This window comes from Gossypium hirsutum, chromosome D05 (genome assembly GCF_007990345.1).
Source record: "Gossypium hirsutum isolate 1008001.06 chromosome D05, Gossypium_hirsutum_v2.1, whole genome shotgun sequence".
NCBI classification, from domain to species: Eukaryota; Viridiplantae; Streptophyta; class Magnoliopsida; order Malvales; family Malvaceae; genus Gossypium; species Gossypium hirsutum.
Window position 1 is genome coordinate 9,698,428 of NC_053441.1, and position 27,170 is coordinate 9,725,597.

General features: G+C 34.2%; 2 protein-coding genes across 3 annotated transcripts; both read left to right on the plus strand.

The window, feature by feature from the left end:
- Window positions 1–598: 598 nt before the first annotated feature.
- LOC107902748 (protein YIP4b) lies at window positions 599–3,501 on the plus strand. Its single transcript, XM_016828871.2, has 3 exons — window positions 599–1,401; window positions 2,799–2,873; window positions 3,073–3,501. The coding sequence occupies exons 1-3, from the start codon at window positions 889–891 to the stop codon at window positions 3,331–3,333; spliced, it is 849 nt and encodes a 282-aa protein (XP_016684360.2). The 5' UTR covers window positions 599–888; the 3' UTR covers window positions 3,334–3,501.
- Window positions 3,502–5,612: 2,111 nt separating this feature from the next.
- LOC107906349 (calcium-transporting ATPase 9, plasma membrane-type) lies at window positions 5,613–26,676 on the plus strand. Of its 2 annotated transcripts, none has more exons than XM_016833320.2 (33): window positions 5,613–6,339; window positions 9,318–9,434; window positions 9,518–9,557; window positions 10,378–10,493; window positions 10,583–10,714; window positions 10,815–10,904; window positions 11,617–11,686; window positions 11,826–11,896; window positions 11,986–12,069; window positions 12,149–12,226; window positions 12,302–12,373; window positions 13,147–13,230; window positions 13,313–13,395; window positions 13,480–13,588; window positions 15,023–15,078; window positions 15,238–15,280; window positions 15,383–15,466; window positions 16,253–16,390; window positions 16,789–16,854; window positions 16,936–17,034; window positions 18,780–18,890; window positions 19,728–19,895; window positions 21,071–21,130; window positions 21,383–21,547; window positions 21,666–21,782; window positions 22,209–22,307; window positions 22,436–22,573; window positions 23,465–23,565; window positions 24,787–24,832; window positions 25,005–25,142; window positions 25,665–25,772; window positions 25,871–25,962; window positions 26,246–26,676. In XM_016833320.2, the coding sequence occupies exons 1-33, from the start codon at window positions 6,172–6,174 to the stop codon at window positions 26,349–26,351; spliced, it is 3,249 nt and encodes a 1,082-aa protein (XP_016688809.2). In that variant the 5' UTR covers window positions 5,613–6,171; the 3' UTR covers window positions 26,352–26,676. The 2 variants fall into 2 exon arrangements, with proteins under 2 accessions (XP_016688809.2, XP_016688810.2); XM_016833321.2 differs by having other exon boundaries at window positions 5,642–6,339; window positions 10,384–10,493.
- Window positions 26,677–27,170: the final 494 nt, after the last annotated feature.

Sequence of the window (27,170 nt, forward strand, 5' to 3'; positions counted from 1 at the left end):
TAAAAGATAAATAAAGTCAATTTTTAAAATTTATGATTTAAAAAATATTATTTATTATATAATAGAATTAATGTTTTGAATTTCTTTATAGTTATATAGATTCAACAACGCACTGAAGCATTATAAAATTGTAAACAATTTGATAACTTGACCTACTACTAGCAAAATAGGTCATGGCTCACAATAAGCTATTATTAAGGAGCTCACACTAGAACCTTTATACTTTGTTAGTTAATTAGTCTTAAGCATGTCTTAACAAGGGTTTAGGATGCATTTTGGCCTGCCATGTGCTTAATCAGACAAAAATTTGATGTGCATCTGTCCAAACTCTACAAATTTATATAGTTTATACCATTTGTTTTGTATGTTTTTTTTTATAATTTTGTTGTTATGTTTTTAAATTTTTTCTAATTGATTGGATATAATGGTAAAACATATTCTATTCTTAAGAGAAGAACTCATATTCAAATATTAAAAAAACATTGTTAGAAAAGAAAACTATCAACTTCAAACACAAATAGTAAAATAAATATATTAATTTTTTAATGTTTACTATATTCATGTTATTTTTAGGATACCACTTCCAACTAATTGTAATATTAAGTAACACTGACATTTCTACGTTTTCAGTCGTACTCCTTCCACGTTTATTCGATCTCGGCATGTAGGTAGCGTCAACTCCCAAACGGCGGCGTTTTGGGAAATCAGCTGCGAGACAACAAACAAAAAACTTGACAAGAAAAACGAGAGAAAGAAAATCAAACTAATGAAATACACACTCTTTCTCAGTCTTTAATTAAATCCTCTTCCGCCTGACTCAGATCAGATCCGTTTTCTATCCACAAACAAAGAAGCAAATTCGTTTCTTTGTTTCAAGAAAACAAAGAAATGTCAAATTCGCATAGCGATACGATACCTCTTCACCCCTCGTCCCAATCGGACATCGACGAGATCGAGAATCTAATCAATGCCAGCGTCCAATCCGGTCCAGCCACTGTCCTCCCGGCCCGCCCTCCAAGCCCACCTCGGGCCTCCATCCCGGTCTCTTCTTCCCCCTTCATCCAGTCCAAAATCCCTCCTCCGCCTCCGCAGTCTTCATCATCGTCCAATCATAAGGTGCCGTCTGTCCCTGCTGCCCCTCCTCCTCCTCCCCCCGTCGGTAACTCTAGCAGCATCGTGGCCACTGGGTTCGGTCCTCCGCCCAACACCCTAACGGAGCCTGTTTGGGACACCGTGAAAAGAGATCTGTCCAGGATCGTTAGCAACTTGAAGCTGGTGGTGTTTCCGAATCCCTACAGAGAAGATCCTGGAAAGGCGTTGAGAGATTGGGATCTGTGGGGTCCTTTCTTCTTCATTGTCTTCTTGGGACTCACGCTTTCTTGGTCTGCCTCCGTTAAAAAGGTTTTGCTCTCACATTTGACTTCGATTTACTTTCCTTTTTTCTTCCTGCGTTTATTAAGTTGTGATTAATTGACTTGATGGACATCTAACTAATTCTGGCAGTTATCTTTAAAATCTAATAAACTTGTTGTGGATCTTGCAAAAAAGAGTATTGCATATCATGTTAATTTAAGTTAAATTGCAGAAAAGGGGAAATTAGTTTTATCTTGAAACCTTCTGATTGTCTTCTATTTGCTTATCACTTAAAAGTCCTTAGGAGTTATAAGTAAATGACGATACAGATAGCGAACAAATCTCTAAAATGCAACACTCTGTTCTATAATAATTGTTTTATCCTAAAGTAACATTGTGCACTTTGTTTTTCGAATATTTGTAATTATTTTTTCATAGAACAAAAAAGTCGGTTGAATGGATCAAATTTATCCCTTTCATGGATGGATCAAGGACGCTATTTCTTATGAAGGATTCAGATCTATGCGTATTTTTCCTATTGGAATTAGATAAGGATTCTTTATGTAGATAGATCTTCACCATAATTTATTTTTCCCCTGTCATTAACTTGGACTTTTCTTTCTAAAATTTATCTCCATTATTTGATCAATGTAGTAGACTGCTTATCTAAGAAGAAGGCTTAGTTTGTAATTACTGTTATATTTGATAGCTTTCCTATGGGTTGTGTTTTGAAGGTTTATTCAACTCTAGGCTTGAACTAAAGTTGTACTTCTTAAGATTTGGATCTAGGGCCAATATATAGTTTTATGCCTCTTTCCAGTAGGTTGTATATTGTTATTCTCAGCTGGTCTTATTATTTTTGTAATATCTGTTCTTTCTTAAGTTTAGTTATCTTGGAATGCCATTCTCCGTTGATCATTACCTCTCCTTCAAAATTATAGATTTTAAATGAGTTTTGGCACTCTCCCATCATGGACTAGGAGCTAGATGATTTGGATACTTTGTCCTTAGAGATGGAAATGATCCAGAACATTCACTGATAAAAATTGAAATCAATCTAGCGAAAATTGAAGATAGTTTGAGGTGCTGCATTGTCTATTTGTAAATATCTTTGGATGTATGATGATATTGCTTTTATTTTAAAGAGATATCATCTGATTGTATTTGTGATTACCGGCAGTCTTGCATAACCTTGTATTATATTTGTGATTTCTCCTCCTGCAATCTTGCCTTTTCTTTTCTACTTTCTAGTCTTTTAATTTGACAACGATATTCTTGTACATCTTTCTGTGATGCATATTTTCACCGTATAAGAGGCATCTCTTGTACTTAGGCCCTTCGTTTTCTCTGCTATATTATTAACCTATATTTTGTTTCTTATAAAAATTATCATGGTTTTTTTGTTAGTCAGTACTAACTTTTTCTCCTCTTAAAAAATGTTCCAGTCTGAGGTATTTGCTGTCGCATTTGCACTGCTTGCAGCTGGTGCTATAATCTTGACATTGAATGTTCTACTACTGGTAACGGCCTTTCTCCTTTAGAGAGTAAATTTTGACTTTGTGCGAGCTTTTGAAATCTAGTCAATGTTATATCTGGTTTGGGAATTCCCATTTAACTTATGATTGAATGCCACTATTTTGAAATTTTGGTTTAAAATGCTGTGCATAGATGTTAAGTGAATGATTTGTGCTGAAGTTTGTTTGCTTGGTATTTTTTCAGGGTGGGCATATCATTTTCTTCCAGAGTCTGAGTCTTCTTGGTTATTGTTTATTCCCTCTGGATATAGGAGCCCTTATCTGTTTGTTGAAGGACAATGTGATAATCAAAATGATTGTGGTTAGTGTGACATTGGCTTGGAGCTCATGGGCAGCCTATCCTTTCATGAGTTCAGCTGTGAATCCAAGGAGAAAAGCACTTGCGCTCTATCCTGTTTTTCTTATGTATGTATCGGTTGGTTTTCTCATCATTGCCATTAATTGAAGTTCTTCCCCTATAAGGGTTTGAAAACAGTTACAGAAACTTATATGGAGTAACATAGTAATGTCATGTGGATGTGGTTACTGTATTTTTTTTGGACTTGACACAATGTCTTGGAATGCTCAGTTGCCAAATATGATATACTGTCTGTATCAAATCCTTTTTTTGTTCTACGTCGTCTTAATTTCTCCATTTCTTTTGGTAGAGTGATGATTTAATGGCTCGGGCTGCAATGGGGGGCATATTAGGTATTTGAGCTTGTTTTGTTTTATGATTTTTCGCTTCACCTCTGCATGCATGTCTGAAGTATTTGATGTACCAAAGTTCACACTTCATTGCCTTCGAAATAAAGTAGGAATATCTAGTAAGATTTATTTTCATTTGACAATGAATGGCAATGGGCTTTTTCTGTGTGGATGTTGTTGATCATGCTTACTACTAGAGGTTATCGGGGCCTTACGTCATCTTCGGGTTCGGGACTCTGGGTTGTTTATTTAATGGAGGTGCCATGCTACTTGAAGAGGTGAGTTAGTCTAGCAAATACCACTATTTTCGGTTTTGGATCTTCCAAATCATTCTCGCAGGAGATCTGGACCCATTTTTTTCTGATTCTTCGATAAAAAGATTCATTTTCTTCATAAAAAATAGGAGGTAGAGCCGATAAAGATTTCTTTTTCAATTCATCCCTGGAGTTGAATACCTCATTCAAGAATTATTTTTGATCCAATCTGTAGGAATCAATAGAAAAGGTAAATCTCTTATAATACACCAGATCCGGCTCGTTTATTGATAGAGTGAATGGATTTACCATTTCTTAAAATCTCTCTTCTGATTCAAAATCATGGTGTAATGTGTATCTCCTTCTGTTCTGGTCATGTAATAGATAAAATAAATCAAAAAATAAATTTATGTTTAAGAATGAAATCTTATTGGAACTGCCCAGTTTATCTTTTAGAATCAGATCACATCCATATTTAATCCTCTTTCCGCTTCTCCTCTTTAAATAGTTGGCCTGCCTTATTTTTCTTTTTGTGCCCTTTTGTCATCGTGTGGACACCTGCTTCGTTCACATAGCATGATGGTTAAACATGTAAGGGGATTGTTTTGCATTTTTTAAAGTGTGCAAAAGTTTATGACAAACAAAAACTGAAAAAATCAAAATAAGATAGAAAATAAAGATAACTTCATTGCGTAAGTAGTATTAAAATATATTAACGATTATTTGCAGCTTTTTTTTTATCATGTTTTCATAAAAATATATTAGAAGTGATAAAATTGACGTTTATTCGTTTTTCTATTTTGAAGTTTTTTTATTTTATATATAAAATTTGAATTTTTTGAATATTTTAAGAATTTTTAAATTTCTTTTCCATTTATAGATTTTTGTATAATTTATTAGAACATCTTTAAAATTTTAAGAAATTCTTATTGAAAACTTATAAAAAGCTTTTTTTTTTGTGTTTGTACGTATATTTTAATTTTTATTATAAACAAATCTTATTAAAATTTGAAGATTTATTCATATAATTTTGAATTTTAAAATTTTTTAGAATTTTAAGAAAAAAATATATTGAAATTTTGAAAAAAATATTTTTTATTATTTTTATGTATCTATTGTTTATTTCTTAGAAATTTTTGAAGAGTTTTTAAATTTTTTTTATAAATCCTTTTTATATTTTTTAAAATTATTTATTGTTTTAAAATTATGTGTTAATATTGCATACATAATAAAGTAGTGTCACGATATCAATAAAATACTCATCAATTATCACATCATTATTTGATGCAAATTTTAATAAAGCCATTAAAATTTAATAAAATTTATTTCACTTGACTTAAAATAGAAGGTTGATGATCAAATTTTCTTAAATTGAAAAAATAAAAAATTAAATTAAGGTATAAAAGCCTTATTATACATTATATAAAACACAAAAATAAGATTCTACTCAACTTTGTAATTCACAATGAAGAAAAAAAAATACATAGACATCTACGTAATTGATGAAGGAAGTCAATGTCAGTGTATTACTTTCAAACATTAACATCACTAGCACGAAAATAGGTTTGTATAAGTCATAAAATATGTGATATTACTATGTTAATTTGATTCTTTTAAAATTTAAAAGAAAAAATTATAGATTATATTTGGTTGAATTCACCCACTATGCATATTTACAGTATTATTAAAATTGGGTTTGGCGTTAGTGAAGTCCTACCTCAACTCGGAAGCTTCCTAGAAACTTTCGCAAATTTGTTTGGAATTAGTTAGAAAAAAGAGAGTAGTTTTGATAAGTTAGAGTGAGATGGGTGGTTAAACTGTTGATAGTAAATATTATCCCATAATGGGAGAACTCCACCATTCCCTTACAGTCGTTTTATTTCATCAGATAAGCAGCGATCCAGATTTCTCTCCAAATAATCTAACCGTCTTTGATATTTATTTAGACGTAAACTAAATTCAAAACAAAAATGTTATGCCGATGCTGCTGCTGCTGCTTTACCCTCCGGAATCTGCGATTGGCTAAGCATTTAGAGTTAGGGATTTTTTTGCTATTACCAATTAACAATATCCTCCGCACTTTCTGGGAATTCCAGTACTAATAACTATATCTTTATCAATACCAATATCGGTCTCCCGTTTCTTCTTCTTCTAGTTTGAGAGTTCAAAAGTGAATAAAATTATTTGTAAAGATTTCGCTGTGATTCTGAGTTTTGGCGCTTCTAGGTGGTCCGCTGCCTCCTTTTAAGGTGATTGTGCCGCTGTTTTATGCGGGTTAGCCTTCTCCCTTGCGACAGTTGTTCTCTCTGTTTTTCTGCTGAACTAGGATCTCCATCAGCAATATGAGCGGCTTTTCTTCCGGCGATGGTCGCCTCCAAGACTTGGAGGCCGGCCCTTCTAAGGACAATAATGACCTCAACACTAACCTTGACCCTGATGCTGACACCTCTGATCCCTTCGACATTGATCAGACCAAGAATGCTACCCCCCAGACCCTCAAGCGCTGGAGGGTAATCCTTCTTTTAACCTTTTTTCTTTTCTCACTATCTGTTTGCTCCTCTCATTGTAATTGGATGGAAAAAGAGTGATTTATATAGGGATTTAGTGGTAATAAAATGAATTTCCATTTCAATTCTATGTGTGACCTATTATGTTTCTTTTTCTATTTTTTATTCACCGCAATGGACGTGGGAGGTTGCTCAGTGATGGATAACATTTTTAATGCAAGCTTGGAATGACATCATTTCATATTTCCATCTCTTAAGCTGAATGCTTGCATGGGTTAACATCAGAATAGAGTATGCATTACGTCTGGCGTGTGTCTCTAGTATGAAACTTTTACTTAAGGTTGCCGTGCCACCATGTTTTATTTATATGACAGCCGGAATGAACTGAATCATGGGTAAAACATCAGCTTCTTTCTTGTTATCATGTTGCATTCAATCAGTGTACTGAGCAAGAAATTAAGGATGCTGTATGATCAGTCTGAAAAGTGGTTGCTTTACAATTAAGTCTCAATTTCTGTATGATTGCTATCTTATTTATTCAAAGAGAGCATGATGCCCTGCTACAAAGTTCAGCATCCTGCAAACCATTGCAGCAAACAGTTCTCAACAAATTTACATCAACTGACCATCAACTGACAGCAAGGATACAACTGACTACTGAAGGGAAAAAAATCATTAATTTTTCTGCTAATTTATCTTCTGCCAACTCCATTTTTAGGGTAGAGGCTTATTAGTAGGCTTAGTTTCACAATTTTCCAGGCAATTAAGCTTGAGCTGGATAACCTATTCTAAGCATGCCATTGAACCATTAAGAGACTGAGGAGCCTTCCCATGACATTTTCTGCTTCTTTCCCGTATGTAGTGGCCAAGTAGCTTTACAATTAGGATGCTATTTTACATTAACTTCATTCTCTTCCTTTTCGGAATGAGGTTGTAAATTTATGTTTGTTTCTTTTGTGGTGCATTTTTAGAACTAAATGTATTAAAAAATATGTTGTTTTTGAGTGGTTGGAGTTTTCTGAGAAGATTTTAAGTTATTATATCCTTACAAAAACTGATGGTGGAAATTGAAAACTTGGTGTTGCGAGGTCTCTTTTTCATTTAGGTACTTGATGAGCTCAGCGCATGCATTGTAGAAATAAAATCAGAGGACTGCATTTTACTGTTTTAGCTTTGCATGTCTAGCAGCTAAGCTAATATTGAATTTTTTTTTGAATGGGACAAGCAAGGCATCCTTGCTATTTTATTTCTTTCTTTAAGAGTTATTGATCAAGACAATGGTCTCTGTAGCTTTGTTAGTTCTGTAAAAGATAACTAGCAGCTCAGAGAACACTTTAACTCAGAGAGAGTGATATGCACCTGAAAAAGTACTAGTATGGTAAGAACGGGTAAAGACACAATGCATCTCTTACGAAGTCAAAGAATCCCATGTACCCTATTATACTTCGGAATAGGCAGGCTTGAGAGATGGTGTTATCATTGAAGGCTATATGCTACGAGCAAGAAGCATCTTAGTTTATTGTAGGTGACCTATCTTTAATTGCTCAGGAACGTCTCAACAAGTTGTGTGTTAAGAGGTCCAGGAATTAAATTCTCATTGTCAATGTTGCTTCATGAGTTTGTCCTTATCATCAAGTCAATGCTCTCCAATAGTTTAGCAACCTTGGGCAATATTAGTTGTGACCACTTATTGCTAATCTCTGTGTGTGGGAAGAGAATGGTTCCTGACTTGTGATAGACTGTTACTCTTAATACTGCACAAGTGATTGACAAACGAAACATATCTAGCCTGCAAAAGGATGGTGTTTAACTTGATCGTATTTTCATTGTACAAGGCAAATACATTGAATTCCCTATTCATTGAAGTGGCTATTGTTTGTTTGAATTGTTTGGTTGACATTACTAAGTACACTCCTACTTTTATAGTTAAGTTAGAATCAATGATTGTTGCGAAAGAACAATCCTCTTTATTAAACCATTGAAGTTTTTTCCTGATTATCTTTCTTATCCTTACAAGTGTTGTTGTTTGTTAAAAAATGCAAGGAACTACTTTGTTGGTTGTTCTTTGTCACATTGAGATTTTTTTAATGGGGTATTATTTTTATATTTATATGGTTTGAGTTTGGGTACTTTTTGGTTTGTTGAGGACCCTTGAATGGGTGACATATCTTGGGTGACATATCTTTTACTTACAATGAAGGTTTTCTTGAGTAGTTTTTTTTATATAATATTGTGGTTGTGTTCCCTAGAAATTTTGAATGCTTAGCCTCATATTCCCAAGAAAGTGTAATGGCTTCCTTCAGATTAGCTGGTATGATTATAGAAAGTTAGAGACATTTTTTTGGGTTCAATATAAAGTTAGAGACTTAGAGTATGTGCGAATGCCCTGTGTGATATTCTCCTTTTAAATCTTCAACAACCATTTTCATTGAGCATGTCATTGACCTTAACAAATATTTTATAAGAAGCTTGAAAGTACTTTGTAGACTTTGTACTTGCAAATTGAGGTACTAACTTGCTTGAAAATTGTGTTTTCTCGTATTATTGTTATTGTAAATTGACCCGATTTTATGAACTAGTGGTAGGATTTTGAGCAACATGATGGGCGATAGTACTCTCACATCTGATAAATTCTGCCTTAACCTTGTTAGGATTTTAACCTGGGGACATAAAAATTGAAGTCTCAAGTTGTAATTGTTGTGTTGTTCCTTGCAGATGACCTTTTGGTTATCATACATCTTCTTGGGAACTTGTTAGATGGAGCATATGGGCATTTTTTCTTAAAAAGTTCATGCCTTTATAAACAAGTGTTTCTAACTTCATATAGTTATTATTATTATTTGCATTGTGCCATGTTAAATTCATGGTTTCCTTTTTTTTTGGTATGCACTAATAGTTGTCCAATTAGTCTTTGCATAGGATGAGGAGTTGGGGACTCTTATTTTTCTTGGAGCTTTGACTAGTTCTTTTTTCCTTTACAGCAAGCGGCACTTGTGCTGAACGCTTCTCGTCGATTTCGGTATACTCTGGACCTAAGAAAACAAGAAGAAAAAGAGCAAAGAAAGAGGATGATTAGAGCTCATGCACAAGTCATAAGAGTAATGTTATATATTTTATATGAAATTTCACTTGGATACTTTTGTCCCAGTAAAGTCTGACTAATGTCTGCATGTTGCTGCAGGCAGCATTGCTTTTCAAATTGGCTGGGGAAAAGGGAATTGGTATGCTTCTTTGCAGTATCCCTTAGCTCCAAGTTTTCTCATAGTTCTATATCTGAGGGCTTTCTTTGTCTAAGTTCTCAATTCAATTTCTAGTTTTGGTAAATAGTAGAAATATAGTAGTGACTTTGCTGTTTAGCTTGCATTGTTGGAAAGTGCTGGGAGGAACACGGGTATGGTATAGTGTATAGGATGGAAGAATCCTTCACAAGAAATCATTGCTCAAGTTGTTAGAAGTCAATTATGGCTTGACTTAATGTGGATTCCTTGTTGACTGATGTACAATTGAATCTAGCTTGAGCTCAAGTGATGATGAATGAGTTGGGGCATGTTCAAGTCTTTTTATCTTTTCTTTTTTTGAGTTGTTTGCAAGCCTAATCAAACTTTTGATTTCATGTTTTCCACATAATATGCATATATGTAAAAAGCACTAATACTTCCCTTCTTTTCCAAACCCAAGTTATCTTTCCATTTTTAACTTTAATACTACTGCAATTTTTTATATTTCAAATTTCATTTTCATGATATATTTTGTATTTTTTTTTAAAGAGCCATGGAATATTAAATTTATGAGAAGCATTTTGTAGAGGATTTGCAAACAAGTGATAGGGTGTGCTGGTAGATGGCGGAAAGGAAGATGAGAGCAGATCCTAAAGTAGAGTGTAGTGGCACATGGTGGTTAGTAAGGTGAAGGAAGAGTAGAGTGGCCAGGTTGAGTAGGGTAGAACAAGGTTGAGGAGAGAATTAAGAGAATTTTAGAGAGAGTTTTCTGTTATGCATTATTCCACCTAAATTTTTTATATTCATGTGTATGTGCTATTAGTGTCAGGTACCCCAGTTACACTGCCAGGTGCTGCTGGTGATTTTGCAGTTGGACTAGAACAACTTGCTTCGATGACCCGGGATCATAAATTATCTGCTCTTCAACAATATGGTGGGGTAAGTTACCTGTTAATGTAATTTTATCATTTTACTTGGTGTTTCTTTTATGGTTAATTGATGTGATTCATGGTGGATTCCTTCATCAGGTTAAGGGGTTGTCTGATCTGTTGAAAACAAATTTAGAGACGGGAATTTACGGGGATGAGGTTGATTTGTTAAACCGCAAGACTGCATTTGGATCAAATACATATCCACGGAAAAAGGGACGGAGTTTCTGGGTATATTATTTGCTTCTTAGTCCTTATTTATTATTTTTAAAATTCTACCATTATGGTTGAATTTTTGCTTGCTGGTAGTGATACCTATGCTGTTTTGCAGAGGTTCCTTTGGGAGGCATGGCAAGATTTAACCCTTATCATATTGATTGTAGCTGCTTCTGTGTCTTTGGGGTTGGGAATAAAGACAGAGGTTCAACTTTTCTTTTTACTATTGTATTTACTAATGTTTGTATCTTGGATAGTGGTTTCTTTGCTAGGGTGTTAATGCTCCCCTTCTTTATATGGGTTTGAAAGTTTTAACTATTGTGCTTTTTGGCGTGAATTGACACTTTGTTTATATGCTATGATTGCACAAAGAAGTTAATGTAAAGGCAGTAGAAGTGCTAATATATTTATGGCATGGATGATTAGGTGAAGCAGAATTTGTAATTTTAATTTTTAATTTTTTTATTATCATATCCTAGATCAACTTAACTTGATGTGAATGAATTGCAGGTTCTGAATTTTCCACATTTGCAATTTTACATTTCACAAGATATGAAGCATCGTGATATTTGTCTAAAGCATGTATTGATTCTATGGTTTTTAAAAATCACTTTGGCATGCGGATATCATTAGATGTTCTTCTGGTGTGTATTTATTCCTATTTGACAGGCCCTGAAGTGAAGAAATCTATTTTACTCAAATGAATTATGAAATGTGATACATACGTTTCTTACACTTGGAATCTATTATTCTGTTTACTTTTATTCCTCTGCTTATTGCCTTTTGTTAGTCACCTATGTCTACTTTGCATTTTCTTTGTTTCTCTCTTTCTTAGATTTTCTTTTGTTTTTCTTACTGGTACTTATCGTCTTTTTTCCCCTTATTTATTTGATTGTTTTAATTGACATTCTTTCTAGGGTTTGAAAGAAGGATGGTATGACGGGGGTAGCATTTTCTTAGCTGTTTTGCTTGTTATAGTTGTTACAGGTATAAAATCTGACCAATGTTCAAAAATAAAATGATTCCCTTCTGAGTTAAATAATGTTGGTGCTTTTAAAAGCAAGGTGATTGTTTTTAGTGCAGGATAATTCCTTTCTAACTTTTTTGTCTTTTACTTATTTACTAGCTACTAGTGATTATCGTCAATCTCTTCAGTTTCAAAATCTTAATGAGGAAAAGCGAAACATCCAATTAGAGGTGTGTGTTGTTGCAGTATGATGACATCCATTTCAATTTACTTTCAATTTTGTTTATTCTTAACTTTTCTGTTTTGAATATCCCCTCAGGTTGTGAGAGGTGGTAGAATTGTGAAGGTTTCAATATATGATGTTGTTGTTGGTGATGTTGTGCCTTTGAAAATAGGTGATCAGGTGGGTCATTCAGTTGTTTCTTCAGGGTGTTGATATTGATGTGCACTCGCACTAAATAATAGTTGGATGCTTTGTTTAGGTCCCGGCTGATGGAGTCTTAGTTAACGGCCATTCTCTAGCGATTGATGAATCTAGCATGACTGGAGAAAGCAAGATTGTAAGTTGCTTGTTTTGGTGATACATTTATCTATAACTCAGCTTTCATTGTTTTTAACCATAAGTTTTCTTGTAGGTTTATAAGGATAAAAATGAACCATTTTTGATGTCTGGCTGCAAAGTAGCAGATGGTGTAGGTACCATGCTGGTAAGCTATACCTCGCTCTTTTTCTTTTCCTTTTTTTTGCCCTCCTCCGTGTTCTTCAGCTCTTGTTATGCATTTTGATGTTCACTTGTAACTTATTAGTTCTGCATTATGCTGTTTGCTATGTGCACTTAACTTTTTACTCTTCCTTTTGGTATGGATTTTGTGAAGAAACAGTAGGAATGGGTATGTGCTTTTGTTTTGGCATTGCCCCTTTGCATTTCTAATTGTTGCTTGTTCTGTGTACTATATAGTAGTGGGTTTCGTATAGGCTAGTTTCTGATTTGAGCTAATGGTAGTTTGCATCTTTTAACTCATATTATCTTTTATGTTTCAGTTCATTATCTGATATGATTATTGTACAGATATGTAGTTTGAGAAATATTTGATTGCTTTATGACTGCCAACTAATTTTGATTGTTTGTGCATGTTACTACACTTTTTGTTGGTTTGAAAAAAAAAATGTTGATTTGCCAACAACATGTACTAGGTTTATGGTATGAAGTGCAGCATGCTATTTTTATTTGGTGAGGAATAGAAAATTTTCGTATCTGATTTCGTATACTTTGGCATGTGGCACTTGATGGCCCGTGTCTTTATCCCTTTAGTAGGGAGTTTGTCTTGAGAAGAGATAGGCTCTTAGGTAGATTGTGACCTTTGTCATCACTTCCTTCAATGTATATTTGATCTTTCCTTAGAATTTTTTTTATTATAACCTGGTTTTTACCTTTTTGTTTTCAAACCATTTAAAATCTTCTTTCTCAAATCATTTGTAGGTGACCGGTGTTGGAATCAATACTGAGTGGGGATTGTTAATGGCCAGTATCTCAGAGGACACTGGTGAAGAGACCCCCTTGCAGGTTTCACCTTAATGTGCCTTAACAGTGCCTCTTTCCAGTTAGTAAGCTGCATCCTGAGCATATTATGCATCACACACTGCAGGTACGCCTGAATGGAGTTGCAACTTTTATAGGCATAGTTGGGCTTTCTGTAGCTGTTTCTGTGCTTGTTGTTCTTTTGGCAAGGTATGTAAGAATCTGTAAATTTCTACTTTCATGCTAGTTGGATTGGATTTCATCTAATGTGTTGCTATTTGACTGGTTGTCTAGATACTTCACTGGACATACAGAAGATCCAGATGGAACTAAACAATTCATCAAAGGGCGCACTAATTTTGATGATGCATTTAATGATGTTGTTAAAATTTTTACAATTGCAGTAAGTACACTGTAGTCCCTTAGGTCATGTGTGGTTGGAGGGGGAATCAGATAGTAATTATTAAGAATAGACTGGAATACATCTACACTATTACATGATGGGAATAAAACCTAGTATTGTGTTATCTTACCTTCCTGAAAATGAGGATTTTGATCTTATATTTCTGTTTGGTTTTGTTATAAACTTTTACATTTCCGCATGCAATTATCTAGTTGAAAATAGTGATAGTTTGTCTAGTTGGAATAGTACCAATAAATATGCAATAATAATCCAAAAAGAGAGACTATTTAACTCTTTAGTAAAATGACCACAGTTCTTTTATATATATATTAGTTTTCCTTCTGTTCCACCCCCCAGTTTTTTCTTTTGTCTTCCTTTAGTGGCTGATGCATTAATTTGGCGCTGCATCGGGTTAGATCTGCCCCTGGCATGCCTTAACAGTGCATCACAGGCCGCAGCTAGGTATGTCTGACAGTTCAGCATTGTGGTGCTGCAAGGGCCCGATTTGGCTGCTGGCTGCCTGATCTGCCCTCATATTGTGCCTTTGTGGTGTTTCCATTGACATGTCATGGCACTAGAGTGCCTTTTAGGTGTGCTGCTACAGATAGAAATGTACATGGCCTTTGCTGCTTGGTGTTCAATTGCAAGCTGCAACAGTGGACAACCATATTTGGCAATGATGTGTGTGTGTGTGTGTGTTTTAATTCTCTGGCCAATAGTGGTTGGTAGGATTAGCACCACTGCTGTTGTTTTTATCTCCATACTATATTACTAAACATTCAAAAATAATTTTAAGATTAAAGTTGTCCACAAAATAGTGTTTCTATTCATAATGGGTTAGGAATAGCTAATACAATATTGGACTGGGGAATGGTATTTCAAATTTGACCATATGACTAGAATTATAATAGCTGTGAAGTGAACCAAAAAATAGGAAAGACTGTTTCATTTGAAATAGCACTAGAATGGAATAGCTATTCCTAGAGGTATCAAAATGAACCCAAATCCCAAAATCCCGCCCAAAAAAGTCGAAACCCGATTTGACCAAAAATATCAAAGACCTGAACCGCGAAAACCTGAACCAAACAAGCTTGAAAAAACCAAAACTTGAAATGATTTGAACCCAAATTCTACCTTAACTCAAAATGCATGCTGAAATAATTACAGCTTGTATAAAATATAAAACTAGCCTGACTAGCCCTTACTTGATCTCTGCCTAAACCGGATAATTAGAATCCAAAATAACCTGAACTTCGAAAGGACCTGAACCTGAAACAACTTGAATCCCAAAATGATCTGAATGAGAAAATGTGCAAACCTGCTCAACCAACATGTTTTCCAGCTCTTGCTATTCTCATGGAACAAAAATGATGTTAAAATTTTTATTCTTATTTAAAAGTAAGTCCAAGATTTCCTAACTATGGAGTTGTCCAGGTTACAATTGTCGTTGTTGCTGTGCCTGAAGGGCTCCCTTTGGCTGTTACCTTGACGTAAGTTTAAGTAGCAGCTTTTTAGTTAGTGATCCCGGCTCAGTGAGTCCTTTCTTGTTCCTGCTACTCTAACAATTAAATTCCTTCTGTTGAAAGCACTTTCCTGTACTTTTCCTTCTCACAGTTTTATGGTTTTGTTCTTTACTTGAACTTTTACAGTTTGGCATACTCAATGCGAAAGATGATGGCAGATAAAGCTTTGGCAAGCTCATAATTCTACTTTCTAAATGTTTTACTTCCATGGTTGCTTCTGTATCGAAGTTTTTTGGTTATAGCTTTTTTATCTAACAGACGTGATTTACAGGTGCGTCGGCTTTCAGCATGTGAAACCATGGGCTCCGCAACAACAATTTGCAGTGATAAGACTGGAACATTGACTTTGAATGAGGTTAATTCTATATTAAAGAGCATGGATGCTTCTAAATTTGATTATATATCATTTCTTTTAGGATCAAAAGACTGGGTAACTTTTATGTGGATAGCTATTCTCTTATGAGTAGAAACTGATCCTCTGTAATCTACTTGCCTTTTGTTTTCACTACTATGGTTATGCACTTTCCACGTTCACACTTGATAGATGGGGAAATGCTTCAGTATGTTTGGTTCTTTCTGTTAGGAAGAGATTTACGGGAGGAAAGTTGCGATGTCAAAATACTCAACACAGTTCTTGCTTTCTAGTAAATGAAAGAGAATTAGGGTTTATATAATCTTAGGTGTTGTTTGATAAAGTAAGTGTTGAAAATTAAGTACTGAATTTAAGTTATATAATTTGTTTGGTATATTACTTAAAATTAAGTACGGAATGTAATTGGATTGTTTGATAAATAATAATTTTAAAAAGAATTTAAAGGTAAAATGTCTAAAGGATAATGTTAAAAAGAATAAAAATAATTGAAAAAATTCCACATTAAGTGATAAGTTGTTCTCTATCTACTCATTATTTTCAACCCTTTTTCATTGTAAAATTCTATCAATTGTTTTTTCAGTTTGGATTATCAAAAAAGCTTAAAAAATTAAATCATTGAAAATATTAATTTCAGCTGATTTAATTTTTCCAATGACTTATCAAAAAGCCTTAGTGTTTAATATTCTTCTCTAGTTCAGGTTACAGTTTCTATATTTTAATTTAGTTGTTTGAAGGCATTAGATATCAGACTGATTAATTGTATAACAGATGACTGTTGTTGAAGCTTTTGTTGGGAAAAAGAAGATAAATCCACCTTCTGATTCTTCCCAGCTGCCTGCATCAGTTGTATCTCTATTGAACGAAGGAGTTGCACAGAATAGCACTGGGAGTGTTTTTGTGCCAAAGGTAAGAAAGATTAGTTCTGTTTTTAATTCATCTAATAATTTATGCTAAGGTCAAAAGGTAAATAACTGCTCATGCATAAATTAGTGTTCCTATAGAATATTTGTGTGTGATTTTTGAATGAGGTCTAAGTAATTGTTTTTGTGTTAGTAGGAATCATTTTTCTTCCTGTTACATCACATAGTTTCCTAATGGAAATGTGCTTTGTTTTGGGTTTTGTTTTTGTTTTTGTTTTTGTATTTTCCCTGTACTTCTTAATTCGAGTGATTAGATTGCCTTGCTTAGTTCATATTTTCTCAAGTATCTAGATTTTCCACCGCTTTTTACTTATTGGTTCTGCAGGTTACCTTTGTTATGCTCATAAGTCAGGAAATCTCATTAAATTGCGTTTATCTTTCCAGGATGGGGGCAATATTGAGATTTCTGGATCTCCCACAGAAAAGGCTATACTTTCTTGGGCTGTAAAGGTACCCCTATAACTTGTTTCAATCATCTACTTTAGATTTACTTTTGTTTGTACATACTAATCATTAAAAATTGTTTTGTAGCTTGGAATGAAATTTGATATTATCCGATCGGATTCCAAAATCCTTCATGTCTTCCCTTTCAACTCAGAGAAAAAGCGAGGAGGTGTTGCATTACAAGGGGTAGTGGCTTCTGTCTCATTTTTTGATGCATTTTGATTTTGTTGTTTGCACTATAATGGAAAGTTTTAAAATGAAATTACAGAAAGTAAGTAAACTAGTTACATTCTTTGTTCATGGCTAAAGCACTAATGACCTTCCAAAACAATTGATGATTTCTATCTAGGAAATATTGATACAATTGTGCATGATTATTCTGCTAGCATTTGATGCATATTTGAGCACTTCGACAGAAGCATCTTGGTTATTTCCCCAGTTTAATTTTTTTTGTTAGGAAGATGAAATTGGTCAAACTTTTGACTGACAAGTTTTCTAAGCATGAATTTCAATAAGCAGATTTTCCTGCTTACATATCAGTTTTGGGTTTCAAACATATCTAACAGAATTTTGGCCTCTTTTTAACTTTGGCTCTTATGATGTGAATTCTGATCACCAATTGAATTGATTTTGACTTGCACGAATTATATCATTGTTAGCTTCATTTTCAAAATTTAATTAATCTAAAGCAGTCATCAAGTTATGTAGAGTGATAGATTTTATGTTCACTTTATATTTCATTAGATGCTGGTGAATTTGAATTCTGATGGCGGTTTGTCTGCTATATGAATTCATATCACTATTAACTGCACCAAGTCAACTTTCATCGGATCTTGTGAAGTGACAACATTTTCATTTCAATTTATAGTTGAAGTTGTTAGTGTATTATTGGACTGTCTTAAGGACATGAATGTTATCTGTTGCCCAGAACTTCTTGATTGGGTTATGCAGGCTTGTCTTTTGTTGTATTTGGCTGGTAGATTGGGAAAGGAGTTGGCTAAACCTTGGTTGCTTTATTATCTACATTTTGTGAGTTAGCTCAGTGGAGGAAGAGGGAGGAAAAGAGGAGAAAAAAGGGGGGCAAAGAGGAGAGAGAGATTCTTATGAGGGATATTAATCTGCCATCCCCTACTTCTAACCATGTTGGTCAGAGCTGGTGCAGTTTTCCCCTACCATGCAGATAAAGGCAGAAGCCAGTTATGGCTCACTTGCCTGCTGGAATAACATAGGGATATAGAATAAAAGAATAAAAAGAAAAAATGTTTTAAGGGCTTTGTGTTTTTATGAAGAAGAAAAATTAAAAGAAAAATGGAAAAATAGGTTTAACAGGTTTTGGCTTTTGGGAAGAGAAGTACTGCTGTTGTGTGAGAAAAAAATTTGGGGTGGATAACCTTTTATTTTTTGGTTAAAGTAAAAAAAAATGAAAATAAATATGAAAAGCTTTAGTACTCTGGCCTGATTCTGGTTTCCCTCTTTTCCCTTTATTATTTTTTTTAAAAATTATCTTTTGATATTTTCTTATCAGATGCTAATAATTTTTATTGATTTTTGTTTGTTAACAATGCAAATGTCTTTGCTTCCCACAACGAAATGTGATGGCTTTCCAGGTAGTGATTATTCAGCCTATGTATATGGATTTCTTAGGTGACCTGAAGTTTTGGCCTAGGAAAACAGTGATTTCTTAGCTGCTCTAAGTATATAACTGCCCTATGTACAATGATGCTTCCTTGCTCAGGTGTTTTTACTTGATGGTTATTTGTTGAAGTGTCCAGGTTCATGTGCTTTCTTGTAGAATTTAGTTAAGGTGATGCAGAACATTAAAAGAAAGCTTTCTTGCCCAACATTTTGAAGTTTCTGGATTATTGAAAACAATTTATGAATTTATACAAAGCCTTTTACTTGTGAATTTGTTTCTATTCTCTTTATGGCAGGCTGATTCTGAAGTTCGCATACATTGGAAGGGAGCAGCTGAGATAGTTTTAACCTCATGTTCTGGGTACATTGATTCAAATGGTTGCCTGCAGTCCATCAAAGAAGACAAGGTTTGTGATGATGTATATTCAGGCACACATAAGCATGCACGCATGCTCTAGAAAGATTTCCTAAATTTTATACACATTTTTTATATGATACACACTTAGCCTCCAGCATTAGCTTTTAGCAACTTTACCATATTTATGCGGACTCGTTGCTGTATTGATGGTTATGTGATGATATGCAGATTGATTATTGTTTTATGAAAACCATGTGTAAACCCATTACAAAGTAATGGTTAATTACAAACTAAACCTTGTCAAAAATACATTAGTAAACAAAGGTTGTCTCTTACCAATAAATAAATTGCTTAGTCCATAAGAACTAAGAAGTCTATAATACTATTTAGACCTAGGTTTTGGGTCAGGCAAATCTGGGTAAAGTTAATTCGGGTCTTAGAATTTCAGGTCATTGAGATTCAGGTCGTTTTTGGGTTTGAGGCCGGGTCTTTTGGGTCCCACATTATGGATTCAGGTCATTTTGGGTTTTGGTCCAGATTCAGGCCATTTCTAGTTCATGCCATTTTGCATTTAGGTTGTTCTGGATTCAAGCCGTTCCTGGACCTGTTGACTCTTTATGGTCAAATCAAGTTTGGGTTCGGATTGGTCGAGTCTAGTTTTCGGGTTCAAGTAAGAAATATACCAGAAATCAAGTTTTTCATGCTGCTGCTTATTGATACCAATTTATTTGCTAATTGATATGTTCAACTAACAGCATTGCATATTTTGGTTATCTGTGTTTTGAGAACATCATGCAAGGCATCAATTGCCTCTAATCACAAACAATGGGCCATCACTCAATGTCAGTGGATGCTTCAATTTTCATGTTCAACTGCCTTTTTGCAGGAATTTTTTAAGGCTGCTATTGATGAGATGGCTGTAAATAGCTTGCGTTGTGTAGCCCTTGCATATAGATTATGTGAAAAGGAAAAAGTTCCCACTGATGAAGAGGGCTTTAATGGATGGATCTTACCTGAAGAGAACCTCGTTTTACTTGCTATTGTGGGTATAAAGGTACACTTATTTTTTTAGTTATGGTAGGAATTATCTAATTTTACCAAAATAGTATCTGCAGAACTGGTTACTTGTCAATTAGCGGCCTGTCTATCTTTTATCTGACTTTATCTTTTGTAATCTATAAATGAATTTATGCCTAGCATCTCTGAATGGAAATGCAAAGCTTTTTGTCAAAGATGGAAACGACTCCTCTTTCCCCTTTAACTGCAACAATTTTTTTATGATAAATCACTAAACAAAGTATTGCATGCAGGGGCGTCTAAGTAGATCTGTTGTTAGAAACCAAATTACTCATTGAATTTTAGTTGGGTAATTAATTCTGACAAAAGAAAAACCAGAATAATTTGACAATGAACTATTAATCTTTATTCCATGGCATTTTCCCTGTTATTTCCCCCACTTTTTAACTTTGGTAGTGTCATTCTTTTTGTGCATGTCGGGATTTTGGAGTGTCATTTATACTCATCTTGCTATGTTTTTTTGTGCCTCATTATTATTGCATCTTCTATCTTCTAATTATTGAATATATTCCTGTCAGTAAATGTTAGTGCTTAAAGAAATTCATTGTTCATACTTCTGTCAGTGCAAAGAAGTTACTGACCCATCGATTGTTTTATACTGATAAGAAATAAAATCTTGCATCTATTAAGAAAAGGTGGATTTCCTTATACATTTCGTAGCGTTTGCAAGGACTTGTGATGTACTTGAGGTGCAAGGGACACACAAAAAAATTCTTACAAGTGAAGGCGCAATATTTATATTTGTTGTGTGCGTGTGTATAATAAAATAAGCTCAAGATATATAATTCTGTTGATAAACTTTAAAGATTGATCCACTTTTGTCCTAAAAAACATGCAAATTTACCTCTTCTTTTTTTTGGCTAACATGCACCATTTCTTACGTTCCAAGTTTCTTGTTGTATACTCAAATGAGTTTGATATGTCCTTCTTGTCTGCTATCAAAGGTAAAGTTAAAGTTAAATAAAAGATTGAGTATAAAATAAATGTGAGAGAACTTCACTTAGTCGAGCTTATAAAGAAGCATGCACCTGATAAAATGCAATCAACCTGAAATGGGTCTGAGATACTTCTGTTCTTCAGTGCTAAGGCAGCACCTCGCATCACCAAGGCATAAACTGCCTTTTCTTTATCTAATATAGTTTTCACTTGCAGGATCCTTGTCGTCCAGGTGTCAAAGATGCTGTGAAAATATGCATGGATGCTGGTGTTAAGGTGATTTGATGCTTATTAAGATTAGCATCAAAATTTATCATACCCTCGATTCCCAGCAATGCTACTTATATCAAGTTAATATGTTGAATGCCCAAGCTTTCTGCCTCCTTTAATTTTTAATTACTATAGTTTTGAACTAATGCTTAGTATTTGTTGCAAATGATACTAATTTTTTGGAGAACTACATGGATACCTATATAATAGTTATTAAACCACCTGAAAGTCACTAATTGGAACCAATTGAATCTCTAGGTACGTATGGTCACTGGAGATAATATCCAAACAGCAAAAGCAATAGCTTTAGAGTGTGGAATACTCAGTTCTGCTGAAGATGCTACTGAGCCTACCATTATTGAAGGAAGGGTTTTCCGAGAGTTATCTGATAAAGAAAGAGAACAAATTTCCAAGAAAATAACGGTATCTTTTGGCTATAATTTCCTGATTATATTTCCTTCAGATCCTGATAACTTTTCTCAAGCTAAGCTACATAGTCTATTCAAACATGAAAATGTGGTTAATTGGGAGTGTTCCGTAGGTAATGGGGAGATCTTCTCCAAGCGACAAGCTTTTGCTTGTTCAAGCCTTACGTAAGGGAGGGGATGTTGTGGCCGTGACTGGAGATGGTACTAATGATGCTCCTGCACTTCATGAGGTTTGTTTTTTAGGTTAAATTTGTGAGAATTTTTTTCCCTTGTAATGATGATGCTTTATGATGTATCTTGTATGTGTTAAGCACTGGCTTAGTATCCATATGTATCTCGGTATACTTGCATATCCTCTTTCATATTCATTTTGAAATGCCAAATTTTATGCCTTTCCACACTATTTTGAACCTTCACCAATTTATTAATGCAAAATATTGTCTGATTGCCTTGTCATCAAACATTGAAAACAGTTCTGTTGCATACAACCAGCTATGTGAACCATCATGGATCAATACTCTTCCATTTAAACAGCTTTGTCCCTAAATCCAGTGAACCCTTGCTTTGTCTCTGGTACTGCGTGGTGACCGCACCATGTTTTTCATACCTTAATTTGCTTATCTCCCCTTTTTTCGCATTTTCTATCTGTATTTTAGGCAGATATAGGTCTGTCTATGGGTATTCAGGGGACTGAAGTTGCAAAAGAAAGTTCAGATATCATTATATTGGATGATAATTTTGCTTCAGTTGTGAAGGTTAGTGGATGCATGCTTTCTTATAGATATTATTATTTCCTCTGTTCCTGTATCCTATTGCTGAATTTGAGGAAAGGCTTATATCAAATTTTCATTAATTGAAGCTCAATGTTGTGTCCTTAATTTAGGTTGTTCGCTGGGGTCGTTCTGTCTATGCCAATATTCAGAAGTTTATACAATTCCAGCTTACAGTTAATGTTGCAGCTCTTGTAATCAATGTTGTGGCAGCGATATCCTCCGGTGATGTTCCTTTAAATTCAGTGCAGGTACAGCTCTTCTTCACCCATTCAATGTCCCTACATCTCTTCTGAATTAATTTGACTATACTCAAAAGGTTAGACCTTAATGATAGTTATCTTGTTTTTGCAAAAAATTAAAAATAAAAATGGCTAAAATACCCTAATTTACTCCAACCTCTTATGAGATTCAGTTTTCTGGTTAACAGCCCGATGATGGTTGAAATCCTTTACATATTAGTACCATAGTATCATCATAGATAGTACAAATACTGTATATGGGTTTGTCATTTGCATCCTTGATGGTGCATGTTTCTGGATGGGTTGGGTCCATAGTTACCAGGAACGTGATACATCTAGGTTTCTGTATTGGGAAAGGGAAAAGAGTATTCTATTTAGCTAATTTTGTTGTACTAAAGTTAGTTGGTGGCTATTTTGTGTAGCGATATGCAGCAAAACATTTCTCAGGTTGCATATACTTTTGATGATTATATGCAATTTTTTAAGAAATAAATTATTTTAATTTAATTAAGGTATTGAAGTGGGATAGAAGTGGTTTGTCCTTTTAAAAAATTTAATGAGCTTTTCTTTTTCTCTTAGCTTGTAAATAGGCTTTTCAAGTATCAACTCATAATTGGTTTTATCATGTTCTAAAGATGGGCATTACAGTTTAAAAGCCTGATTGGGCTGTTTACTGAACTTTTTCCTTCTGTATCTGTCTGTATGTGTCGATGAAACTTCAAAGTTAGTGGAATGTGTATGCTGAATAGAATCCAGACTTTCTATTGTTTCTCTTGTGATACAGAAAGTTGAAAAAACTACCGGTAGGATGCGTTACTATAATTTAGTCAACCTAAGGAGCTAAGTAAATTAAATCTTTGTGATGAGCAAAGTTTGAAAATTTGAATTCTCTTGGTACAGTTACTATGGGTTAACCTGATCATGGATACTCTTGGAGCACTTGCATTGGCTACTGAACCACCAACAGACAACCTTATGCATAGGTCACCAGTTGGCCGAAGGTTTGAACTCCCTTGCTCATGTCAATTTCCATTGTGTACTTTGGTTTTTAGAACTCTAATTTTATAGCAACACTTTTTCTAAAATTGATATGGCAACCATCTATCAAATTAATTATTAAAATTCATATTTCTCTATTTAGAAGGGTAAAATACTACAGTTTTCTGGTTCTTACAAATAACTTGATCTTCTTCTGAGAAAATATACCAACGTTTTTGGGGAATTTTCCAATTCGGTTTATCTTTGAAACATGACCATGTTTGTCATTCTAAGGCTTCAATGAATGTACAATAATACTTCGTAGTTCTTCTCATTTCTTGGATTATCCGATGTGAAAGAAACCAAGTTTCTGCCTGTCACAGAATGTGACTAATTTAAGAGAGACTACAGTATGAGAAAAGATAAGAGAAAGATGGATTTCTTGGGTTGGTAGTGCTATTTTTGGGTTTTACAGCAGATTTCTTATACTATAACCCTTTAATTCTCGAGCACTGATTTTCTCCAAGGGAAGAATGATGCAGAATGCTAAGAAACTAATTATGGGATTAGTTGAGATTTTATTTTCATACTCTTGTTATATTTATGAAGATTAATTACAATATTTTGTAGATCTAGGATACATTTAGTATTTTACATTTAATTAGGGTTTATTATCTGTGTTTTCTTTTCAAGTCAAGTTTATTTTCGGTTTTCTTGAGTTTGAACTCAAGTTTATTATCTTCTGTTTTCTTGAGTTCAAATTAAGATTATTGACCTGGAGTCCAAGTTGAGGGTCTATACAAACTAGTGTACTTGAGGGCATAGACATGCTCGGAATTTCAGCTTACTATCATCCTTGGCTGTGGCTCCAAAGGAACCCTGGGTGTGATACAAAGCCTCTTCTTCGTTGTGTGATGTAATCAAGGAATCCTGAGTTATCTAATTTTTATTCTTTCTCAAGAAAAAAAGCCAAAAGGTTATGATTTAACTTAATATCCTATCCCCTAAGATGTCCTGCATCAGGATATTTGTCTGAGCTTGTTGAAGAATAAATCAGGGTTGAAGAGAGTTCAGTGGGGAGAAAGGGAAGGCTTGTAGAGTCGCCTTGCTTTTAAACGTCTTTCACTGTTACTGGTCGCTCTTTTCAACATGTTTACTCTTTCTAACTCGTCTAACAACCATGATCTGGATTTACTCTTTCAAGCTTGTCTTTGGGTGTTTAATATATTTGTTTGATTTCTCAGGGAACCTCTAATTACAAACATCATGTGGAGGAACTTACTCCTACAGGTACATGTTTCTTGGGCCCTCACAATATGACTAATTATGTTCTCCTGTTACCTCTTCACATGTCATAGTTGCAAGTTTATTAAATTGAGAGAGTTGTTGACTCAGACCTCAGTCTGGAAATGTAGCTTTGCAGTTTCATGTTCTTTTATCATCTTTTAACACGTTATTTCAGGCTTCGTATCAAGTTACTGTCCTCCTTGTGCTCAACTTCATGGGCTTGACCATTCTTCATTTGAAGGATGACCATGACAGGGAACATGCTTATGACGTGAAGAATACTTTGATATTCAATGCATTTGTCATGTGTCAGGTAAGTACTTGTTGACTTGGGTCAGTTTTCGATTTGCTGGTATTAGTTTTGAGGTTAATTACTCATTTGGTGCCCAAGCTATTGTTAAATTATTAATTTGTTACCTAAGGGTTTAGAAAATCGCAAATAGGTACTCAATCTTTGCTCCTATTTATCAATTTGCCCACGAGAATAATATAGTCAAATGGATGACATGCCTAAAATCAAATAAAAAACATGCCATGTCTAAAACCACATCAACGTGCTGCTTTTTGCAATTCTATTGGATATTTTGGACACATCGTCATTTGAATAATTTGGTTAGCATTATTGGTGGAAAGATTCAAGCACTTGGTTTCAAATTTTTAAACTTTTTAAGTACTAAATTGAGAATTTGACTATAGTTCAAGTACTAAATGTGCTGGTAACCCTTGATTATTTTATGTTCGAGACGTCTACAACTCTACATTAATGCTGAAGCATATCTATCTGAATCAGATTTGCAACTAGTGTAATAAACTTAAATACTGTTCCAAATCACAGATATTCAATGAGTTTAATGCTAGAAAGCCGGAAGAAATCAACTGCTTCAAAGGAGTGACTAAAAACTACCTCTTTATGGGAATAATTGGATTTACATTTGTTCTTCAGGTGATCAATCATCTTATCCTTTTTTTCCCTGTTTGTAGTGATCTTTTATGCTCAGTATATACGTGTGAATGGTAATACTAATTCCAAGCCTGTCTTAGATAATCATAATTGAGTTCCTTGGAAAGTTTACCAAAACGGTTAGACTTTATTGGAAGCTATGGCTTGTATCCCTTGGCATTGGCATCGTCAGGTAAGCTCTTTTTCTTCTTGTCAATTTGAGTTATCTGAATACACCTTGATATAATGTGGGAATATCCACATTACTCTATATTTTGCTCATGCTAATTAACGTGAGTTGAGATTAGACAAATCTAAGTTCTTTTGTCATTGATTAAACGGTTCATTCAAGAATGGTTTTAAATTTGAAGTAGCTACTAGTTTTTGAGCATGGAACGTTCACTAAACTAAAACAAAAATAAATAAATAAAACCCCTTTCATTGATGACTGCTATCGTTGTTATTATGTGTTGAAGCTGGCCTCTGGCAATTGTTGGAAAGCTGATTCCGGTTCCTAAGACTCCTGTCTCTGGGTACTTCACCAAGGCATTTCGACGATGCAGGACAGATGGGAATGCATGAACATGTTTTTGTCTATTTGTTCCCCACAAAAGAATAATAGTATATTAATAATTAGACTTGTAAAGCTTTTGCAGTTTTTATGATGTATATAAGATTAGGGTTGTGAAAGCCCCAAGGCAGTGGCAGTGAATTATGAAACAGTCGCTCGCCTCTGTGAGCTTAAGCCAATCATTTTTAAAATGTTCATTTAGTGATTTCGGTTTTTATCTTACAAGCTGACTGTATGATTTATTTAGACTTTAATCGCCTAACAATTATAGTATTTTTTTATCAGGGGCAATGACTATGTTTAATAAAATATTGAGGACAAAATCACTTATTTTTACTGTTTGTAATTAATGTTTTTTGATAATTCAAGCATTTTGGAAAATAGATGGTCAGTTTTGTTATGATCCATCCACATCAAGCATCAAGGAATATTCAAAATTTGATTCCTATCATCCTGATAAAATAATTCTATTCTTTTTATGTTTCAGCAACAATACTAGGGCGCCCGTAAGGGTTTGCAATTCTTGTAACAGCAATGATTAGTTTTAAGTTTATAAAATTAAGCTCTTTTTCACTTTCATTCTAGTCCTTCCACATTCATTCATGACCTTAAGTATATCTCTTCCTTTTTTATTCTTACACATTCAATTCCCTCACACCTAAGTGTTGTGATCGAATTTAATTTGTTAGGCTATTCCATGAATGCATTATTCAGAATTGTTTTCTCTGGATATTCACGTCTTTCTAGTTTCGTCCTCAGGTATTTTAACTCATATCTTCAAATACAAAAGATAGTACTCTATAAAATAAACATTAATTATTTTAATTAAG